Genomic DNA, 24244 nt, shown 5'->3' with positions numbered 1-24244 from the left:
GCAGTCGGCGCCGATCCGCTCGGCTTTCACTCTGACATCACCCATTTGGTTTGCAGCAAGCAGGTTTCTCGCATCTCGCATTCTAATGTCAGTTCCAGCGCCAGCTCAGCTTCTCGCCGCCACTCTGTAAACACCCTTAGTTGAGCTAGGGCGAACTCGGTTTCGCTCGCGTTTTCTGGTAAATTTTGATAGAAACCGAGCTAAACCTTGGCTGAACTCGGTCATGAACTGTGCAAAGATCCTGGCAATTCCTACCTGGTAGAATTTAGCACGAATCGAGCAAAACATCTGACAAAGATGAGGCAGGAAGCGTGCAGAGATCTTGGCCGTACATTTCTGGCTCGATTCTGGATAAAAGTGAGCAGCATCGGTTGGTTTAACCGCTTCTGTCAGAAACGGTTGTTGCATTTGAGCGAATTCGTTGCCAGAATTCTCGCACAAATCGCGTAAAATGCTCGCAGAAACTCTGCCAGCATCAATTTCGCTTTGCTCAACTTTTGCTAACTTTCTGCTTGCCACGCTGACCGGGTTGCTGACCGATCAATTCCAATTAAAACTTGCATTAGAAAACAGACAATTTATTTTCGGATGGTCGAAAAAAATCGATTTTATCGATATCCAAACACAACAAATTTTCATTGATTTCTGCACGAATGAATGATTTAAATAAAGGAACGCTCCCTGCCGGGCGACCTTACGATAGATAGCCATGACTTTGGCCATAGCCATCGAAAAGAACAATGTTGGCATACACTTGAACTCTTTTGTCGCCTTAATGATCAGTTCCTTTTCGGGTTTCACCATGCAATTGTTCGAATAGATATTCCGCTTCAGGTTCGCCCAGAAATTTTCAAGTGGGTGTAGATGGGGCAGGTTCCTTAGGACGACTGGGATCTTCAAATGCTCCATTTCCTTCAGCGACCAAAACATCGTTCTTCGAGTTCCTAATGAAGGCCGCAACTTCCTGTAAGCAATTCGTACCGTGCACCTCCCCGTTGACTGCAAATTGCGAAGAAAAACTAGCTGACATATCCTTCTCACTGATTATCAGCCACAAGAAGGCCATTTTTAGGAGCTTTGTGTGGAAGATTTACTTTACAACTCTGCTCATTACCTTCCTGGGACCGGCCGTGTCATTGCCACCTAGCATCAGATACGCCTCGTTGACCATAATCACAACCACGTCCGGCAGGAAGAAAATTTGGCAACCGGCTGGGTTCTGACAGTTGTCAAAATTTACAAAATAGTGCTGCTTAAATTTAGTTATACTCCTGCCAGCTAAGGATCATTGCCAACGACCTGCAACGAATTCTTCCAGGAACGTTGCGCTTTGAAGGAAAGACATCCTTGACGAGCACCTTCAGCTGCTGTTTTTAGTTTGCTGCTTGCGCGAGGCCGACATCGACTTCCTTCCGTTTCCTCGTGGCGATATCTATGTTGGCCAAACATTTTTCAACCGTCTGGTCGGCCCAAAAAGCGGAAGAATTTGGCCATGTTGCTTTCCGCTTCATCGTTCTTGCCGCCCCTTTCGTACGGTCAGAGCTTGCGCTCGATGCTCTCACATCTCTCTAGCGATGCCAGGTGCACAGGTAATCTGTTTCAATAAACTGCACAGATTTTTTGAACTACAAATTTTCAGTTTTCTGTTATAATGCATAGATAACATAATAAGGCACATAATGCACTGTTATAGGACATCCTTCGTGCCTCAACGAACTTAAAAAAGGTCGCAACTTCTTGTTTTGTGACAAAACTTATTTTCCAAGCACAGTGTAGGCTACTTCCTGGTAGCAAACAGCGGGACAGTGCTCACCTGCGGAAGAAGGACCAAAATGTAGGCTACTTCCTGGTAGCAAACAGCGGGACAGTGCTCACCTGCAGGAATCTGAATAGGCTCAGTGTAGCTGGTGTGCTGGGAACAGTATACCAATTTCACTTATTCCCGGACAGTATATACAAGTACTGGATTCATCAAAAGTGGATTGAAAATAATTATTACTAGTTTTTATTATAATTATAATTATTCAGAGTAAAACGAATTGGCTTCTTGTTCGAAGGAATTATTTCTTCAGAATCAAAAAAATAGGAAAAATTTTCACCTTCGCCTCCTGCGGTTTGTTTTTTGCTGTTTCCTTGGAAGCCCGGTACCCGAGCAAAACTAGGTGCTTGCAGTGTTGGCAACATTCTCCAGGCCAGGAACCGAACTGATGGCTTGCAGCAAAACAATCTTACTGACTGGACGCTTGTAGGTTGACTTCATCGTTCTGACCAACAATGTCCTAACCTTCCCGTCCGGACCACGATAGACCTTTTCCACCACACCTTTTGGCCAGGTACCACGATGCAAACTTTCATCTACTATCATCACGATGTCACCAACTTTGTAGTCGTGATAGCTTCTGCTGTCAGGCCACTTGCGACTTCGGATCAGCTCCGGACGATACTCTGCAACCCATCTACGCCAGAAACGATCCGCGTAAATCTGAGCATGCTTATACGCAGCACGGCAGCTTAGGTCTCGTTCATCGAAATCATGGTCGAATTGGATTGTATTGTTTCGTCCTAGCAGCAACATGTTCGGTGTCAACGGTTCTGGATCCAACGGGTCATCTGCAACATGCGTCAACGGTCGGTTGTTTACTGTGTTCATTGCCTCGCACAAAGCAGTACGTAGCACCAAGTCGGTGGGTTGTCGTTCCTGCAACATCGCACGAAGAGCAGTTTTAACGGAACGTACCAATCGCTCCCAGCAGCCTCCAAAATGAGGAGCACCAGGCGGTATAAACTTCCATTGAACACCTCTAACACTCAATGATTCTTCAATCTGTGGATGATCCAGCGTCTTCACCAGTGTCTTCAACGCTTGGTTAGCACCGGTGAAGTTGGTCCCATTATCAGTCATGATGCACTGTGGCAGTCCACGAATCGACATGAAGCAGCGAATTGCCATTATACAGCTGCTTGTATCGAGTGATGGGACCACCTCCAAATGTACTGCTCTTGACGTCATGCAAGTAAACAGCACTACCCACCTTTTCTCGACACGACGGCCGACCTTCACAGCCATCGGCCCGAAGTAATCGATGCCCGTAGAGGTAAATGGATACACGAACGGCGTTGTGCGCTCCATTGGCAAGATGCCCATCTGCGGAACGGCTGGTTTTGCTCTTAGCTCTCGACACTTCACACAGGACATCGTGTACTTCTTTACTTGCGAACGAATCTTCAAAATGCGGTGACGTTCTTTAATACTGTTAACGACGGTCTCTAATCCCTGATGTGCATTGGCAATATGATACATACGGATGAGCAATGTTGAGAACGGGTGGTTATCAGGAAGAATGACAGGGTTGTTCACTTCGAATGGTTTGTTGTGATCTTGAATACGGCCTTTCATACGGATGATTCCATCGTGTAGAAATGGTGAATATGTTCTTAGGCGACTGCTACTCTTCACGAAACCGATCTTCATCAAGCTGCGCAACTCTGCACCGAAAATTTCAGACTGTACCTTCTTATACCATGCACTTCTAGCATCTACTATGTCTTTCATAGTTATCGTCAATCGTTTGGGTTTTTCGCATTTCGGCAATGCTAAAAGTTTTCTCATCTTCAGGTAGTATGCGGTTGATCTAACCAATCGATTGAAGTCAGAGAACCGCGCAATATCAGGAAGATCAATCAATTCTTCAGCGAATGCACCGCAACACACCTGCTCCGTGCAATCCAGTTCCGAGTGGAAACTCACAAGCTCTGTAGAAGACATCTCCAACGGTTCGTAATTCGGCCAGTTGACACTATCACGATAAATGAAGTCTGGACCACGAACCCATTCTAGCATGCTGCCAAACTTAGACCACTTCGTAGCCAAATCGGTCACGTTCAGCTGCGACGGAAGCCAATGCCACAACTCTACGCCGTGACCATTCTCTTTGATTTGCATAACGCGAGCACCAACGTATGCCGTCAGTTTTTGATTTGTCTTCAGCCAACTCAAACAGATCTTCGAGTCACTCCAGAAGAAAATCTTCTTGACTTCTATCGTCAGCTCAGACTGCAGTACATGGATCATTTGGCTGGCCAGAACGCATCCTTGCAGTTCCAATCGCGGCACGGTTTGTGCCTTCAGGGGCGCTACCCTTGATTTTGCATAAACCAAAGCAACGTGTGACTTACCCTCTCGACGATGAACCATGTAGATCACACAAGCGAAGGCCTTATCACTCGCGTCACAGAAAGCGTGTAATTCCACATTATCGAATGACGGTACCGTTGGATAGTAGTATCTTGGCAGTCGTATTTCTCCTAGCTTTGCAGTTTCATTTAACCACTCCATCCATCTGGGAACAAGACCGTCCGGAATTTCATCATCCCATCCGGACTGCAGCCGCCACAGTTCTTGAAAGATGAACTTCAGTTGAATCGTAACAGGACTGAGTAAACTTAGCGGGTCAAAGATGCCCATCATAAATTTCAACAGTTGCCGCTTCGTAGGCACCGCTTTTCCGGTCCGATACAACGCATCCAGTTTTGGAAAATTCAATGGAAATACAAATTCATCGGACTGCAGGTCCCACTTGATTCCGAGGACACGAATACCATCCTGTTTCTGTTCCGCTACTATTTCAGGATCGAGTGAATCCAACACAGCTCTGGAGTTCGACGAGAACTTTAGCAGCTTGAATCCACCTTGTTCGTGTACCTTTATCACACGCTGAACCATTTCGATTGCCGCTTCCTCCGTGTCAGCACAATCAAAATAATCGTCCACATAATGTTGTTTGACGACAGCTCGTTCAACACCAGGGTACTTTTCTTCAAGCTCTTTCGCGTTGAAGTTCTTAATGAATTGCGCCATCGACGGAGACGAAACAGCGCCAAATATCATCACCATCATAACGTACACGCTGGGAGGGTCCATACGGTTCATACCACGCCACAGGAAACGTTGGGAGTCTTGATCTTCTCTACGGATGAGTACTTGGTGAAACATTTCCTTGATATCCGCGACGAAAGCAATCCTTTTCATTCTGGCGCGGATCAGAATCGCAATCAGTGGTGGAACTAAATCGGGACCCTTCAGTAACAGATCGTTCAGAGAAAACCCATGTGACTTTGCTTTGGCATCCATGACCAAACGGAACTTCTCGGAGCTCACCACACTGAAGTGTGGCAGGTACCAGGTGTTCGATGTTTCAGCTATTTCTTCAGGTTCCAATTTCCTAGCGTACCCCTTATCAACGTAGTCTTGAATTTTGTTGCAGTATCGCTCAGCGAAATCGGGGTTTGAGTCCATTTTCTTTTCGATAATCTGGAGCCGACGTAGCGCTTGTGGTTTGCTATCCGGGAAGTCAAAGTTGTTGTATTTGTAAATCTGGCCTACCTCGAATCGTTCCCCACGCCGTTTGATCGTGCGGTTCATGATATCTAGTGCACGCTGATCTTCATCGGCTATTTTCGCCATCTGACCAGAAATCCCAAAATTTTCAACTTTGTACATTTTCTTCACCAGATCAGTAAGTTCAATGTCATCATTTTCTGAGCACAGGAATGCATGATGTTTATTCGATCCAGCAATGGTCGGATCTATTACTCCATGGATCGTCCATCCCAGGTGACAACGAGTCAATTGCAAGCCTTGAAGCGAATATTGCACCGTCTTCAGAGGTACAATCAGGCCCGCATTATTCGAGCCAATCAGTATACAGGGACAGGCATCCTGGATCGCAACTAATTTATCATCGTCTAACATAGGATACAATCGCTTGATATTCGCAACGTCGAATTTCACCGGAGGTAGAGCGATATTCTGCACAGTTTGGATATTGCTAACGTTATACCATTTCGCTTGCTCCGATGGTCCGGAAATGCGAAACGACAGCATCATCGACTGTTCTTCCTTGTGCAAAGTACCATTAGTCCAACGATAGGACACAGGAGCGATCGGTCCTCGCAATCCAATATTCTCCGCAACTGCAGCATCCATCATCGACAGAGACGAACCTTCATCGAAAAGTGCAAATAATTCTGCTGTACCTCTCGGACCTTGGATCCTCACCTTTCCTACTCGGAGCAGTGTATTCATATTTTTGCCATGGACATTGCATACATTCTGCTGACTATTATACGTGTTCGTACGGGTGTACTTCGAGTTCCTCGCAGAATCGTCGGAGTGGACTAACTCGTGATGATTCTTCTTGCAGATTGAACATTTCTTCTCGGACTTGCAGTTTCTTCTGGAGTGGTCTGACTTCAGGCAGATGTAACAGACTTTGCAGGAATTAGCAGCAGACCGACGTTGAGCAACAGACAGCTTATGAAACTGTTCACACTTGTCTAGACCAACGTGAGAATTTGCCGAGCACAAAGGACAAATCTTTGTTCCTTCATCTTCGCGACAGTTGACATTCAGAACCATCGGTTTCGGTTTGAGCTGGTAGCTGGCCTTCTTGGCGCTAAATACAGGATTGAGACTAGCAAGTTGGTTGTCCATTTCATCCTCCAACCAACGCGAGAAAGTGTTAAACTCGATAGTGACGCCTTCTTTCATCAAAGCGGCCTTATGCCGAACCCACATCTGTTTGCTGAAAGCAGGCAGTTTATCAGCCAGGTGAGAGATGAGTTCGGGATTCATCAGGTAGTTATCCGCCTTCGCGTTGGTCATCGCAACCTTGGTACCAATTACCGCATTATAAAAGGCACGGAAAGATTCGATGTTACCTTCTTTTACGATCTCCAGGTTTCTTAGCGCTTCCAGTCTATTTGCCACCACCCATTCGGTGCGTCCGAAGTTTGACTGCAACATTCGTATAATCTGCTGCACATTCTCAGGGGATGCAAGCAGTGATTCCACAGTCTTGCGCGCTTTACCTTGCAACGCTTTGTTCAACCGTCTCAGGTTATCGCGATCAGTTAGTTTATATTCCTTAGTTGACGTTTTAAATTCGCTTTCGAAAATCGTCCATTCCATTACGTCACCCGAAAACGAGGGCAGGTCTTTCATGTTTCGACTCTGCAACGCTTTAAAGGCCTGAGACAAGATTTCGTTCCCCCCAGGCTCGGGTGCTGTCGCGTTTCTTACGCCAGGTGTCGACGTATTCCGTACTTCGGTTTCTCGTGAAAATGCATGATCCATCCGGTGGGATGATTCTTCATATTCGTTGTGTGGCCTTACCTTTTCTGCCTCAGCAACCCACTCTTCAACACGCTTAGACGCATTAGTGTACACACTCGATCTGCTCGAGGTACTCGATCTAGACAGCAGCTCAACCTTTCTCAAATTTCGCTCACGTTGTCGCTTCAGAAACGCAGCTTTCCTTTGTTCCGTCTTCAGTGCCAGGTCATGCTGAATCTGCAATTCGGCTAGTTTCTGTTCGGCTACAATCCTGTCTTGTTCAATAGAAGCACGCAGTTCCGCCTCCTCATTTTCCTCCTCTAGATCTAAGAGCTTGATTTGGCTGTCAGTTATGCTGCTTCGCGATGTACCTCTTTTCGATACGTCAGAGACAACAGATTCATTTTCTGGTACTTTGTCCTGATTGTCTGCACCTTTTTCCCCGTCTTGGACATTTGGATTCAGTTGGCTTGGTGGAGTGCGTATCATGTTGCTGTGCTTCGGAATTTCAACTATAAAACTTTCTAACCGCTTGGGAATTGCGCCTTGGTTTTTTCTGCTAGAGCGACGTAATTGTTCTTCCATATAAACTGGCAATTGGCATTCGAAGGACCAAAATGTAGGCTACTTCCTGGTAGCAAACAGCGGGACAGTGCTCACCTGCGGAAGAAGGACCAAAATGTAGGCTACTTCCTGGTAGCAAACAGCGGGACAGTGCTCACCTGCGGAAGAAGGACCAAAATGTAGGCTACTTCCTGGTAGCAAACAGCGGGACAGTGCTCACCTGCGGAAGAAGGACCAAAATGTAGGCTACTTCCTGGTAGCAAACAGCGGGACAGTGCTCACCTGCAGGAATCTGAATAGGCTCAGTGTAGCTGGTGTGCTGGGAACAGTATACCAATTTCACTTATTCCCGGACAGTATATACAAGTACTGGATTCATCAAAAGTGGATTGAAAATAATTATTACTAGTTTTTATTATAATTATAATTATTCAGAGTAAAACGAATTGGCTTCTTGTTCGAAGGAATTATTTCTTCAGAATCAAAAAAATAGGAAAAATTTTCACCTTCGCCTCCTGCGGTTTGTTTTTTGCTGTTTCCTTGGAAGCCCGGTACCCGAGCAAAACTAGGTGCTTGCAGTGTTGGCAACACACAGATTTGCACATATGCTGTGCAGTTTCAAAAAAACATTACCTGACATCCCTGCTCTAATATTTCTCTAGAATGATGGATATGGAAGCTCGACTGCATCCGGCCGATAGAAGGTGCGCCAGGATGACGGACTTCTTCGGTCCGGGATGGAGATGGAGGTAATTACTAACCGTCGTAGATATTGCACTGCTTTCTGCTGTAAACAAACCGACAGAGGTGTTAATTGTTTTCTAAATTTAGCTTATTGGTATATTTATTGATGATTCACCGGTCGACCCACCACCAGGTGGCAGTATAATAACAAGCGTTAATACGAATCAATTTGGAAATCCTCATACTTATGGGTGGGTATTAGACCGGCAACTTTTTTTAACTTTTTTCGGAACACTCCTAAATCAATTGGCAATTAGCTCTACAAACCATCTGCCAAATATGAGATTTTTCCTATAGCTCTAGTTCACTCACAAGACTTTAGAAGTTTCTATGGTGAAATATATGGAAAATCAGAAATTAAAAATCAAATTCCAATAAAAAATTCCACAGTAATTCTGCCTACCTCAAAACTTACGGTGGCGTAGTTTTTTTTATAACGAACTGTTTTGTTGAAGAATGTATATTGATTGGAGGTTCCCCGACAAAGTTATTTAATTTTGAAGACAAACGGATTTTTTTTGAAATTTCCTATTCTAAGCATGTGCGAGAAAGAGAGGCAATACATAACTTTATATGAGAATATCTTTTTACTGCAAAATAGGTTCAATTGGCAGGCTTCGGCAAAGTTGATCCTTACACCTTAAGCTATATATTTACAGATTTTGGGATGCACAAGATGATACTGTCATTTTTACTGAATTTATTGTTTCTATTGCCAATTTTTCATATATTTCAAACATGCATACAAACTTGAAAACTCTTTTGAGTAAACTAGAGTTATCGGAAAAAGCTCATATTTAACAAATGGTATGTAAAGCCAATTACCGTTTGATTTAACAGTGTTCCGAAAAAATTCAAAATTGTTGCCGGTCTAGTGGGTATACGTTGAGTTTCCGAACTATATTTAGGATCACCGGAGTAATTATCTTGCTCCAGTTTTCTTAGAGTCCATTTATGCAACGTTTCGGACTAATACGCTTCAGCCATTGTCAGACCCCTACAAACATTTATTTCAAAACATTATTCACATCAAATTACAATAATTCACAAATGATTAGAAATGCATTCACAACATCCAAACTCACATAAATTCGTCCTAAACACACTCCATTCATTCAAGTCTTCTACCGACTGGCGAACGATTTGTCCTATTCCTTGCTTTTCACACACTGCTGAAGCTTGGTTATCAGCCCGTCATACGTTGTGCAGAACGTTCCATATTCATTCTGGAGGTTTACTGTTTTATCTTCCCGCAGCATTTTGATATGAAACATTTCAGCCGTCATTCTGCTCTCCTGGTTTTCTATTTGCTTAAGTATCTGCGCGTTAGCGAAGTCGAAGATGTATCCGTCTTGTAGGGTGTATTGTGATTGTTCGATCCTGACATCTGGCATATATTTGGGCTCCATCGCTAATCGTCCATTTTTTAATCCAGGGTTTCACCGTCAAATAACCAACGGCCGCTGTCCAGAACACTGGAAGTACCTTTCAGAGGGTATTGTGGATAGTCGGCATGATCGGATTGAATATTCACACAAATAATATCAAAATGAAACATCAATCAGTAGCGTTCTGATTGAAATGAATACATTCAGTTAATATTTTTCGATTTTTTATTGATCCATCAAATGTTTCCATTATTTTCACTATCCCATTTTTTTTTCATTATTTTTCCTTTTATTTATTTTAATTTTTCTTCTAGTCTTAGGCATTTTATATAGTTTTTGTTCTCCTACTACAAACACAATACAATATATAAAATTATTAGTTTTCCTACTTACAACAAAATTTGTTACTCTTGTTTCACTTGCTTCTCTCTGTTTCTCCCTCCCGTTCTTTTGCCATTTCGCTTTATTCTTGTTTTACTTGCTCCTTTCATTGTTTTCTGTTTGTTGCTTTCGCTACAAAAAAGACACCGAATTTCTTCAATCACTTAAATTACGATTTTTTGAGTGTGAGGATCGCCACTGAACTATAAACGCTTCCTATACGCTGAGTGACCAGCAGTTGCTTTATGCACTTTGCTTCAACGACTCTTTCCTCACAGTAAAAAATATCCTCCTCTTTCATTACGTTCGTTTTCTTGTTCCCTCAAGAAATGAGCGATCATACTCAAGAAGCTGAGGACACACATGCTTTGCGTATGCTTGATTGGAAAAAGTAAACAATATGTTTAAATAAATAGGAAGAAAATATCAAGAGTGTTGAAGAGAAACCCGCCTGGCAAGGGGGGAAAGGTCGTTTCAGAACCGAACCACTAAGGCAGCACAAACTGTCGCTTACCGATCACGCAGGGAAAGTGATATGGGCACTTTAGACAAGACATTTCGTTTTCAGCAGGCTCAAAACATGGTTTAACCGCTAATAGTTTAATAAATATACACAATTGAGTAACTGTAATCTATCACTTTGCCACGAGATTTGTGCTTCCTCCAGTGGTTGAATTATGGAACGAAACGTAGGTCAGACAGATTCCTCCTTCTTCTCCTCCCTCCAGAGGGACAATTTTTTGAGATTTCTTTGTGTGTATGTGTGATTTTTTTGTTTTGGCTACATCTGTACGAAACATGATCCTGACACTCCCGCCAGCCAAAAGCTGTAGTATTTTTAGTTCCGTCCAGTAGTAATTGATTATTCGTAGTATTGATTTTACATTTCTGGATGTGTGAGTGTATGTTTAAGGGTTTTCACAAGTTTCGATTCGTTTGCTTTTTATTATAAATTACTTATAAGTCTTTGGTTTGTCACTTACACTCTTACGTTTTTTTGCTAGATATTTAATTCTGAATTATTAAACACTACCGCTTGTTTCATGCTTTACGCTATGATTAACATCATGTTTGTTATTTGCTTAATTTTATTGTGTGTTTAGCACAGTTATCGGAACTGATAGGATGACAAAGGGGCGTATAGAAACGTTTAGTATGAATAATTGGAGCGACTGCTTCTGCAAACCGTTGTCTGACTTCCAGCCTCGAAAGACAGTTGCCCAATTTATTAGTTTCGGGTACGTAATAGAGGGGAAAGGCTTACATTGTGTTGCTTATCGTTCTTATAAGTTTTTACTCTTCCTGGGCTAAGCTATTTATACAAATCTCGCATCTAGCAGTTGTTAGATTTCATCCTTATTACAAGTTGTATCGTATATGTTTATAATATAATTTACAAAAAGCACTTTTGTTTTCTTGTTCTCTAATTCAAATTCCTTCGCTTACTTCTGCTTAGTGTAGTCAATCTTTTGATTGTAGTTTTTTGTTTCTTTTAGCTGATTGATACTACGGACTCTTCTAGTAACCGTCTTCCACGACTATGGCTTTTTCTAATCTTCAGAGTAGAAGTTGTGGACGTAAATTAAGAACAAAGAGAAATTCGAGAAAAGAAAACCATTCGCAGATAACGACGTGAAACGTGATTAGAAATTGACAGCTCTTTGATATTCGTTAAGTTTACATACGATTTTTAAATTAATCGTTTCATATGTTCCTAGGGTATGTCAAAGGTTTTTGTAACGTTGATGAATCTGCTGATATTGACTTGGTTCATTGCAGACAAATTTTGTTCATAAATAATATGAATAATTATATGTGTAGTTGCTGTTCTGATAGAGGGCGGCTGCTCGTTTTTTCAAAACGTCACTTGCCCCGTTAATTCGACATAATTGATAAAGGATCGATACGATATGGTAGAACATAACACGTAGTAACTGATTCTTTCTGTAAAAACGTTTTGGTTTATCAGTGTCCCGTTTGTTTGATTGAACTCAGCTTGCTGGATGGAGTATAATTCAACCCGTCGGGAACCCTCGATGCTTAAAACACTTGTACATTTAGGAAAAATGATTTATCAATATTGAAACATAAAAATTCGAAGCCTTCGAATCGACGCAATAAACCTTGCAACCAATCACATAAACCAAAAACGGCCTGCGGTTTACAACCAAAACACTTTGTTGAGCAGGTGTTGCTGCTCGGCTATTGACAATTGAGCATGTATACCGCTGAAGAACTAGGTCAACAAATGGAATGATTGTCAAACTAAATAAACCACATTTAAGTCGACTAAAAAATTGTAGAATGATTAGTTTAACAACAACAAACTTAAACATGAACACAAAGACTAGGGACTAAAAAAGAAAATGTCGAATGGAAGAAATCTGTTGACTGTAAAAAGCATGAGCAAAATGAAATATGTAGTAATTTGGAATCTGTACAATGAGACTTTCCTAACAGGATGCCGGCTAACCGCACTGGCATAATTTTCTCTAAATAACTCAAGGAATCAAGAAACCATTCTACCGTAACCGCCTAGTAGTATCTATCAATTGGCCAAAACTCCGCAAACAACTTAGTTGAGTATACACAACAATAAACTGATGAATCACTCGCTAATATAGTGATATTTCAATAAAAAGCTAGTACTCAACAAAACCGACGTCAGCTGATACATGGAAAGAGTTCACATAATAAAATATAGAACCTAAACTGACGCTGAAAATATGTGTTGTAGTTTGAATATTCACGTTGCTGAAACGCGAAGAATAATGCCCATTTTGGGAAGTTGCAGTCATTGTAGGAACGCTTTTCCGTCTATTCCTGACGTTAAAGTTGTTGGAGCTTTCCGAAAGTTAGTCTCACACTTTTTTCCGAAAATCCATCAAAATGTCTATACATTTTATTTTGATGAATTTACGAACACGAACTTCATCCATAAAAACCCCGACTAAAAACTAAAACCGTTGCGTATATTGCTGTGGTACGGTGTCTATTTATATGTATATGTACACAAAGTTAAATTATTTGGCTCGAAAGGAAAGCTGGCGAATCTGAATAAATTATCCATTCTCTTACATAATTATTATTCACAGGATTTGTAGACTAAACAGAAAGACAGTATTGTCCACGCTAGCGCAGTAGCCTAGGTTCCCTTTTCATCTGCAGTGTGCCGATACGCGCGCCCGTGAAGCCATCTTTTTTTTCTATTAGAAAACAATAGAAAATGTGAAAACGATAAAAAACGAACAAGCACTACAATGAACTGAGTAAAGCCAAAACATAGAAACTAAGACACATCCCCCCAATCCTTTCTCCTCTTGCCGGCCGACGCGACGTGCACAACCTAATCCTCATCACTCTCGATCATATCGTCCACGCCGTCATCCGATACGTACATCGCATCCTCGGTGGGATCATTGTCGGCTTTGCCGGCGGGACGCTTCCGACCGTTGCACCGGTAGCTACTGTAGCGCGACTTACACATCCGGCGGCGGTTCTTACGGGTGTATATTGCTTTGGTGTTGTCGCCGGTGCCGCTGTTAAGGACGTCCTCATCGTCGTCAAACACGTCCGCATCGTCGTCCTCGTCGCTGCCGTCGTCCGCCGACCGGAGCTTCGTTGCCGGCTCGATATCACATTCCTCCTCGATCAGCAGCTCCGAGTCGAACACCGGCTGCTTCATCATTTCGATCTTTTCCTGCTGGGTGCGCTTCTTGCGGAACTCGTACACCAGCGGGAAGATGTGCTCGATGGCCGCCTGTACGAAGGCAACGCTGGCGGCTACAATGAGAAAAGGAATAAACGAATCGTTAGGTTCTGTAAATTCAAACGGTTGCCCCAGCATCTCTCAACCCGAGCATAGAACTTATTTTAGAATGCGTTGGAACAAGGGTTATATCACAAATAACAGACGTGTGAACTTATATTCAAAAGTGTGTAAGCATTTACAACTACCATCCGTAAGTAAAGCGAACGACTAAAAGACTTTTAACCCTAAAAAAGGCAAGCTAAAATTTTGACCAAGAAGAAACACACATAAAACCCAATGAAATCAAAAGCCTCTATTTTGTCGTTTTATCAGTGAGAGAATTGAAAGCCTGAAAACGCTCGATCATTTGTATTTCAAATTACAAGTCCATTGAAACTAGAGAACTGTTACTAGTCGAGCCTCTGAGACCTCTTGCCTTTTTGAGGGTTAACAAACGGTAGGAAGTGAAGGAAGATCGATGCTATGTAACCGGAAAACGTCTATCAAATTACATGTAATAGTTGAGTAGATGACAGTGACGAGTTACCGGTTTTTGGTGTATATCGATTTGGAAGTTTACAACATTTTTTAAATAAATTTTGTTCTCGTCTAAATGTCTACTATATGGTGATACCGTCCATTATCCATATCAGGAACTATGCAAACTCATATGCGCTAAGAATGGTCTGATATATCGTTACTAAGTCAATGCCAAATACTGATGAGACGAAATCGAAACGTAGTACAAAACATATTAATAGCATTTCGTCTTTTCCTGGTGCTAAACCGAAGTAGTACAAAAAAGAGATAGATTGATTAAACCCAAGTTTGAATGAGTGTAGCACCGACTATATACCGGGGTAGTGCACAGTCGAAAACGAAATATTTCAACTTCTGTACTTTCAGAATAAGGTGTTCATTTCACCATAATAAGGGATGTTACGTTTTTCGATTAGCTTCTATCTAATTGCTAAGATAGTGCCGGATACTGATGAGACAAATGCAATTGGGCGCTTGTTGACGAGTAGCTTGTGAAGGGTTTGCAGATACTAGGTAGAGTTTCCACAACTCCCTCCAAGATCGAGATCCCGGAAAAAACAAATTCTGATGAGACGAAGTCGAAACGTAAATTCCACAATTAATTTAGTTATAGGTGTTGTGCTCTTCACGCGCAATGATGGTTTTGAACAATTTTCTTCTTAATGGAGAAAAAATAGTTTTTACCAAAATTGCTCTCCACTAAGGAGAAATATGGCATAGTACATCTTGCATTGGCCGCCTAAGCTAAACCAAATGTTTCAATTTCATTAGTTCTCATAAGCTTAAAATAACCTTCTTTTCTTGCGAGACATCACGCTTGACTAGGGGTTTGCTCATGAACACAAATTGTCTCCGTTTTTTTTGGAGCTAGCGTCAATCCGGCGCTAGCTTAGTCCGTTAACTAAGTTAGTGTCGGGTTCTGATGAGACGAATTCTAAACGCAAATATCATACCTAATAAATTCCCAGTGTGCTATTGCTGTGATTATCAACCCGATTCTTGGGCAACAGTCTCTATTGTTGCTGGTAGAAACCCCCAAGAATCCAAAAGAATGTGCGCGGAGATATGTGCTAACTGTTGCTTTGCGTTAATATCTGGTAATATCCTATTCACACCGTATACGCAATTGATTACAGTGAACCCTGATGAGATTCTGCTTCTCTAGCAGCCACGCGTTGTACATCACGCGGCCTACCCGTTCCAGCGCCTGATCAGGTATCCAAACCCACGTATTCTTGCAAAAGATTGTACTCCATACCAGATCTAAGACTTTCCAGCGTCGAACCTTTGTACCTTGTTTTCTGTTAACTCTTTCATGCCTAACTGTTTTCTGGTGCATATATGGTTCCAAAACTATTTTTCCTTGAATTGTTTCCTTTCCTTCAAGATACACTGAAAACCTTTTTTCATAAAGATAGGTGCTTCCTTCGCAGTGCTAGAAGCTGCTCATTTTTTACATTTCAAGTCTCAATACAATTCTCCTAGAATATTTACAATAGTCCAATAGCGTGGAACACGAAGTCGAAGGCAGTATAATTTGATAGATTTCACTAATATTGCAAAATAACGAAGATATATCAAAATTTCATTTTTCGTCGACAACCCGACCCCGGCAGCACTGCTCCATAGGAATCCAATCAGACTAACTGCAATAACTTCAGTTCTAGAGCTAATACTCGTAACTGTTAGTGGTCAAATGAAAGGTAATATTTATTAGCCTTACTGGTTTTTGTGAACAAAACTGGCCTAAACCGAAAGTTGTAGCTGTTTAAAAACGTTGTTGTTAATAAACAACATAGGCATGATGAAGTTAAACTAATCTCATTGCTTGTTGACAAAACAGCGGGGTAGGGGGCTTGAACAATTCCAAAGATATTCGAAGCTGGCGTTTATAAATGGAGAATGCTGTTCTTGTTGTAGCCCTCGAAGTCCTCACTTGTAAGGTGCATTGTTGATGATAAGTGTCTCAGACATACCGTGCCTCGAAAAAATCTCCCTGGACATAGCAAATGTTGCTGCGGTTGTGGTCTACTTGATAGGTTTAGGTATCACTCTTAGCCTTGTACGCATCAACCGCAATCAGGTAGAATCTAGAATCATCCGTCCACTAACCCCACAAAACCCGCAACCACGGCTGCTGTGGAATTGACCAGCTTGCCAAGTTGGTCCTGCAGTTGCTCTTCGCTACCTTGGCGCAAGCGTCACACGAACAAACAAGCTGGGTGACTTATTTCGTCGATACCGGGTCAATACACATAGTTACGTACCACCGACGGCATTCATTCCACACCTGGTTGTCCCTTGTGTAACTGACACAGGATTCGTTCCTGAAACTTTCCTGCAATTGGCGTACGTTCTGCACACATGAGACAGTTTAAAAATAATGAAAGGTTGTCTCTGTGCTGATGAAACTCCTGCAGCTGCGAGTCGACGGTATTAGACCGGGTGGTAGGCAGTTGACAGTGGGGCTGCATATACTGCACGATCTTCTGTTTGCGTTCCGCACTGGATGTCGATTAGCCACGAAGGAACGTCTGTGTACTCAAAACCTGTACCTGCACGTGGTGCCATCCGGAAAAAACTTTTTGCTCCCCAAAAATCGACGACAATGGTTCACGATCTGCTTTGCGCGTGACCTTCCGGCCAAAGATCATGCAATGAAAGCATGTGGCGGCCAAAATGACCACAAGTCCCTTCCTTTTCAATCTGACTGTTAGTTTGTTTCAGCTGCAGTGAGGCTATGCGATACACACACACACGATTGTTGCATTTGGCAATTTGTGGGCGTCGCGTACACCAATTCCGTGCTGTGGACGTATCCGCTGAGACCATAATATGCAATTTTAGATTACAGTGTACTAAAGAATTTTTCGAGATTGGTTGAATGAGTGCGGGAGTACTTCAGAACTGCCCTACGCCAGCCTTGAGCAGTTCGTCCATCGAGAATCAAAGCTTACGCATTTCTGGAAGGTACTTAATATAGTATTTAGATATGAGCGCAACGATGGAACGTCTCGAGACGGTGGCATGATTGCCACAGTTGAAGCTTTGTCCGGATCAGGTTTGATCCCAGATATGTCATTAAAGACATACGAAAGCTGTATTTTCCAATCTTCACCGTAAATCGTAGTCCCCGAGTTTGATGCAAATGCTTTTCCCGTGTACCTAGGAGATCATCCAGGTAGTGACAGGGGTCACTAAGATCATTGTGTCTGCCAAATGTTGGAATACCCCCGACACTGCTTTGCTACCCTGAATGAGGCGGGTGTACGGGAACAACTCTTTGTGTGTGTTGATGGTGATGCTAATTCCGTGAATCAACTTCGACCTGAAAGAAAGCATATGACAGATCGATGTGGCTGTACAGTTTGCAACATACCATCTTCGCAAAGATGTCCTCAGGTAGAGAGAGCGGGTAGTGGTTACGCTCCAAGATCATATTCAGTCACTTGGAGAAATCAGCACAAATACGTACGGCTCCATTCGGTTTCCGCACTAACACGATTAGAGCTGTCCAATCGGAATGATCAACAGATATGAGAATTTACCGGTTCTAAAGTGGCACTAGTTCATTGTGAGCTACACTTTCGTGTTAGTGCAATGCAAAGTGTCTTGTACCTAGGGAAGACCGTCGGAAACTGTGCCTTTAGTACTTGAAAATTGCTCGTTGATGAATCGGTAATTTTACGACAGATTGAATTCAAGGGAACATTTCACAGCCCGAATAACTCAATCCAATCCGAGCCCAAAATATTCAGATCATAATTATAAGATACAGCAAAACACAAATCTTGTGATGTCTTGTATTAATCGACAACTGTTTCATAGGCCGGCAGTTGGAATCTGTTACGCCATGGGAGACATGCAAAATGGCAAAAGTATGCATTTTAGGGCTAACATACAACTGGCGTTGATGATAAGCGCAGAAGGTTTGGTATCCAGTCGTAGAAATTCACCACGGACTCCACGTCAATCCAGTTTAAATCACCTAGAATAAATATATTATCGTTCGGGCGGCAATAGAGGCTATGAAAGAAACTAAGGAAAGGTCGAACAGGCTGGAATCACGACTTCTATCAGGAGGAAAACACAGAAGTGTGACCGGCATCTTTGCACACTACACTTTCTCGGAGCTAGCCCATCGGCAACAGCAATAAGTACACCACCAAGGCATCCGGCCTTGTGGCTGTTGGGGGCGTAGCAGTCACAGCGTTAAACATCAGATCATCGGAGTTGTGCTGTCTTATAACAAACGCAACTGTAGGGTAAACTAAGGTAGATGACATATCTGTTACTGTCTTTTAAATCACAACAAATTTGCGTGTTCAGCATATTAAAATTCTACTTGATTTTATGATATAGCACACAAAACGATTGCAACAAGCGCCAATTTCTCTATTGAACAAGCGCAGTGCTCATGGTTTTCAGTCCTGGTACATTTCATTAACAAGGTACATTTTATTAGCAAGGTACATTTCATTGGAAGGTGTTTATCCACCTTTGGCAAACCAGTTCAACGGTAGTTTTGTGTTGCACTTACGCAAGCAAAACAATGCCGTCGCGCTCCCAAAGGAACAACCGGGTCACGGGCTTGCGTAATAGCAACATTTCCCGTAATGAACTTAGTTAATGCCGCCACAGCCTCCAACTTCTAGGATAATAATAGATGTTTTAGTTTTTGGATCTTCGCGGTTTCCAAGCCTCTCTTGAAAATGCGCAGAAAACTACATTGTTTAGTAATAAAAGTCTTTTGTCAGGGCCGTTAGTCTAGACGTTCGAGCTGCAAGGCCCACCAAGTTTAGTTGTATTTCAAGGGACCGTCCGGACACAACCACAGAATTAGCCGGAAATCGTCGTTAGTCGGAAGTCAAAGTTCCGTCAGTCGGACGAGTTCGTAGTTAAATAGATTAGAAAAAAAAGATTACCACGCACTAACGAATAAGTTGAAGCTAATAAATAAGCTGAAGTGCGCGTGTTCGTGTTCTCGCGACTCCTTGCGAAAAAGAATTCCCCGCTGATCGGTTCTGCCGTTCTGCTGCCATCAGCTCTCGTATATAATTTAGTGAATGCGGAAGAATCAATCGAGGAATTTGGTAAATAATCATTAGTCCAGGGTGTGCGTGAATCGGACGAAGGAGTTCTTTTTCCTCCGATTAGAGGACAGTCGCTCGGGAAACGCATGTTCCACGGTCCACGCGTTTGAATTCACGCCACCAACGGTCTCGTAGTAAACCTCGATGCTGTTCGAGGACGGAGTGGCTACGAGTGTAGTAGTAGCAGATAACATAGCAGGAATCCGTCTCCTCTAGTACAGTATGTTTCTATATCACTCCTGGGTACACAATCTTAGCGGTTCCGACAGCATAAAGTACAAAGTTACTTTACGCTCGTCCAGGACATGCCGCAGACTCAGGTGACTCGCGTTTCAAATGCCAAAATATTCTGACTCCTGCGGTAGCAGACAAAAGGTTAAGTCGCCCTTGAGTACTATGGCTCTTAATATTGAAAAATATTTTACACCTTCCAATCCCTTGCTAATTAAATGTCGGTAAAACATAATAAAACATAGCGGTAGACGATCACGGGCTCGAGTGTGGAGGGGGATTCAAGGCATCGCATATTGGCTGCGTTGTGTAGCGATGGTGGTAGCCTGCGTCGAGAGCCAGACGATTAGCTAGAAAAGTAGTTCGCATCAGCCGTTATATGGTTGCAAAATAGATAATACTTGTTGGAGATGACGGTTTTGAGGGCACTTTCTCCACACAGGACCAGGACGAATGTTGAACACTGGCGTTAAAGATTCGACTTTGGCGAGAGGATTCAGGACTTCCATAGAACGAGCTGCGTTGCGTCCCAGTATGCGTTACACATCGTCACTTTTTCACAATGGCGGTGTAGCTTGATATGTCGGCATTATGCTATATTGTAATTGTAATGTGTTTATTGGGGGCTTTAACCAGATGGTCATTCAAGCAAAAATATTGGGTGATGAACAATTTTTCTTTACTAAGGAGAAAATTGAGTAAAACCGTTTTATGCGTCAAGAGCACAAAACCTATAACTAAAGTAGTATGAAATTTGCTACATTGCCAATCGCTGCGAAGTTATCGACAAGGTCGTCGATTGGCCGTATAGAATCAGCGGATTGCATGCTTCTTCTGAAGGCAGCACTATATATTACCGAAGCAATATACCTTGCGGCTATGTATCTGTATTAGGAGCTGTATCGCGGCATTTGGGAGCACTCCGACTTTGAAGGATATGAAGTCCATATATTGACGTCAATTCCTCCTTGCCGTTTAATCATATCATCGTGGTAGTTTAGTACCGAAGATGTCATAACAGCAGCCATTATCCTGGGTAAGTTAATGGGGCACTGATGAATTTAACTACTGACGACCTGATTACACCGGCAAACTGATTCCACTTCGGTTGGAGAGGTGCGTTAACTGACAGACTAGCACGTTCGTTGTTAGGTTGTCATTTGCAGATAGATGCGGATACTATCACCACTCCCGAACACAGAATCGGAAGGGTAGACGATCACTAACTACCGTGCCATGGATGTAGCTGAAACTTTCAAAAATATCCATTTTCTGAATAACAAAAAACTACAAACAGAGAAGAAATCATCACCATTATTTAATTCTCATCATCTTAAATCAGAACCTCTTTTCTTACGGATCATAACGTAGGACTAGATGTTTGCTCAGAAGCACAAATCGTGTTTTCGTTTTTTGGAGCTAGCATCAATCCGGCGCTAGCTTAGTCTCTTAGCTAAGTTAGTGTCGGATTCTGATGAGAGGAACTCGAAATGCCTCTCCAATAATTAATTTAGTTATAGGTTTTGCGTCCTTTACGCGCAAAATTGGTTCAAAAAATAATTTTCTCCTTAGTGGAGAAAAAAATAGTTTTTTAACCCAAAATGTTTCTCCACCAAGGACAAATATAGCATAGGACCACTTGAAGGGTTCAGAGCAGAAGCAGACATGCCATTCATAGCACGCTAGACATTTAGAAGTTCCCCAGCATTTCCAACATCAATTCTACTCACCCGTCACCGTGATGCTGCCGGTGGAGAAGATCTTCAGCGTCGCCTTCGGGTTGAGCAGCTTGTAGGTAACGCCCGGATGCAGTTCCGGCTCGTAACTGGCATCCTTCTTGTACCGCTCGGAAAAGTTTACGATCATAATGCCCCAGGGCATGCTGCACGTCCCCAGTACGTTGACGATGCGAAAATTTCTAAATCTAACATTAAAACCTAGTTTTTGAAGGCAACGCGAGTAACGTCTGGCCGCAACTTTTGCCTGTGATCGACAGAAAAAGGAGTTAGAATCGGGTCCCGACAATGCGACGGTCGATTTACCTGATCTTCTGATGTAGCACCAGTACAGGTAATCTTTCCTGAAGACCAAATAGAGGCGGTTGTGTAAGGACGTCTTAGTTTCATGGTGACCATTCCGTTTTCCCGACGGAACTCCACATTGAAACCTTTGAGCGCGATATCGCGCAAATTCAGATGACAGCGCACGCTGAACGAACACACCACATTATTGATTATAATGTCGATTTCCGATTCTGCCTCCTGTTCCTGTTGCTGTTCTTCTACATGGTCGGTGGTAGCTTCAGTTGCTGTGTCCGGGGCGTCAGTCGCTGTGGCAGTTACTGGTTGTTCTTCTGTCCCGGCAACAACGGTACCGGTGTCACGATCTCCACAACCACCGGAAGCCACAGCACTACGTATGGCGTCGGTGGTTGTAATCGTGTTGGCAGTCTGGCTCTCGGATACAGTCTGTTGTAGATAGTGGTGCGTTTGAGAATGATGTTGTTCACTAGGTTCCTGCTTTGGTACCATCACCGAGTTTTGTTGGGCCCCATTTATATAGACTAAGGAACTAGAGCTGGTCGCTAAATGTGGCAGCTGTTGATGAGATGACGCAAACGATTGCATTGTTACGATACTAGTGTTAGCGGTGGATGATGCTGCTGCCGGGCGAAAAATTGCATTGACATCGGCATTTGTGTACTGACTCTGGAAGGTAGTGGTGGGCGTTGTAGTTGTTGCGACGCGTTGACTGCTGTTGCCAAACAGCTGCTGTGTTGACAGATGATGCGTATTCTGGAGATGGTTAATGAACTGACTGTTAAAGCTATTGCTCGAATTGGAGGCAGGCGAATGCGTTGTGGTGAAGGTGCTATTCACCGTTGTTTGTTGATGAATCAGCGGCTGCTGATGGGATGCTGGCAGGACCAACGTTTCGTGCGGCAGCAGCATTCGGGAGGCAGTTCCTGGGACGGCGGCCATCGTAGCACCCGTTGCCACCATTGCCGTCGTCTGGTTATCGTCGGTGCCATTTACGACGACCACGTTGTTTGCTCCGTTGGTCAAATTTTTCATAAAACTCTTCTGCTGTAACAGAGTAGCCATACTACTCTGGTTACTGCAATACATAAAAGATTGGTGCTCTTGCGAGCGGTTGCTTTTCTTTTCTTCCCTCTCCTCTAACCGCACTTAGTTCTATCTTGCACTTCTCAAGCTATAGTCCTCACTTCACCAAAGAACACTTTCTTTCGTTCACCTATTCGCCACGATGTGGTACCGTCGCGCACTGATACAATGCTTGATATACACATACACACCAATGTCGTCGCACGGATACGTTTTTCTTCTGGCTACAGATTATTCACATATCACCTGCACTCGCACTGGTTCTGCGTTGAGGATGCAAACGATGAAAAAAAGCTTCTTCTTTGGAAACACAAACTCGCAGCCACGTGTGATTTATGCTTCTGGAGACTTTGCTGCAGACTCGGTGCGAATTTGCGACTCGGATCAGCTGCGTTCTGAAAATTGAAGGAAAAGATGCAAAAGAATCAGTTACTGAGGAAAGCGAAAAAAAAATGTATTTCAATGTTACTGAAAAACGTCTTATTTGCAGACTGTTTACGAGCTTTTGAACCAGAATATCGTTCATTTTCACGATAATGGTAATCACGTCATTATGTTTATTTACACATTTCCTTTCATCAAGCATATGAGTCAGCTCGGCATATCGAAATGTGTCTCCGTTGTTTTATTTATTGTTGTTTTCGTGATGTTGTAGGAATGAATTTTTGTCAAGCAAAAAGCAAAGTTGATAGTGATATTGTATTGTAAATTGAAACAACATGAGTACTAAGAAAAATTCTAGTTTTTGTTCATCAGCCAAAGCCGTTGTTAAGAATACATTTTTTTCTCTCAGTTGTCCTCTTTGATTTTTTTTAACATCAGCCAAAAATTCTTAAAAACGAAGAACTATTGTGGTTTTTGAAAAGCGAACAGGAACATATAATAACGTTTGCAATTAGCTAATCAACATTTTCAAGTCATGTCACAAAGTAAAGTGACTGGTTTTTTCACCCTCAAAACACACCACACAATGAATAAGTACAATAGAAAAAATAATAACATTTACGAAGCAAATAATTCGAAATTTTAAATCGAGAAAGTCAAATTATTTCACGATGATAAAAGGCTGCAAAATAATTCAAATATAACGATCGATCCGTTCTTGCGTACACCATAAACACACCTGACGTTCCGGTTCCTTCGATAACAAAGGATCCAGACGAACATGCAAAAAACGGTTTGATAAATATGAGTGGGTATGGTAATATCCGAAAATTAGTCACAACACAATCACGTCCGAACAGTTTTATATGTGGAGAAAAAGAACAAAAGGCGTAGAATGGCACGGAAGAACTGCTTCTACTCTATGATTA

The 24244-nt window shown here is 42.6% G+C and overlaps 2 protein-coding genes across 2 annotated transcripts in view; both read right to left on the bottom strand.

Moving 5' to 3' along the window:
• Positions 1 to 2158: 2158 nt before the first annotated feature.
• Positions 2159 to 7603, bottom strand: LOC131676084 (uncharacterized). Its single transcript, XM_058955212.1, has one exon. It carries the CDS (start codon positions 7601 to 7603, stop codon positions 2159 to 2161), a length of 5445 nt encoding a protein of 1814 aa, XP_058811195.1.
• Positions 7604 to 13260: 5657 nt separating this feature from the next.
• Positions 13261 to 24244, bottom strand: part of LOC131680992 (TATA box-binding protein-like 1) — a 53551-nt gene continuing 42567 nt past the window's right edge. Inside the window, exons 2-4 of the mRNA XM_058961702.1 lie at positions 21849 to 23326; positions 21537 to 21789; positions 13261 to 13974 (exon numbers count right to left, since the gene is read on the bottom strand). Coding sequence (XP_058817685.1) covers positions 13538 to 13974; positions 21537 to 21789; positions 21849 to 22934 — 1776 coding nt within the window. The 5' untranslated portion in view covers positions 22935 to 23326 and the 3' untranslated portion in view covers positions 13261 to 13537. The remainder of the gene's footprint in view (positions 13975 to 21536; positions 21790 to 21848; positions 23327 to 24244) is intronic.

This window comes from Topomyia yanbarensis, chromosome 1 (genome assembly GCF_030247195.1).
Source record: "Topomyia yanbarensis strain Yona2022 chromosome 1, ASM3024719v1, whole genome shotgun sequence".
Lineage (NCBI taxonomy): Eukaryota > Metazoa > Arthropoda > Insecta > Diptera > Culicidae > Topomyia > Topomyia yanbarensis.
The sequence above is the reverse complement of the archived record's forward strand: the minus strand, read 5'-3'. Positions and strand labels throughout refer to the sequence as shown.

Bases quoted from the DNA above. Each gene is read 5' to 3' on its own strand.
- LOC131676084 (XM_058955212.1), bottom strand. From the start codon at position 7,603: ATGATACGCACTCCACCAAGCCAACTGAATCCAAATGTCCAAGACGGG.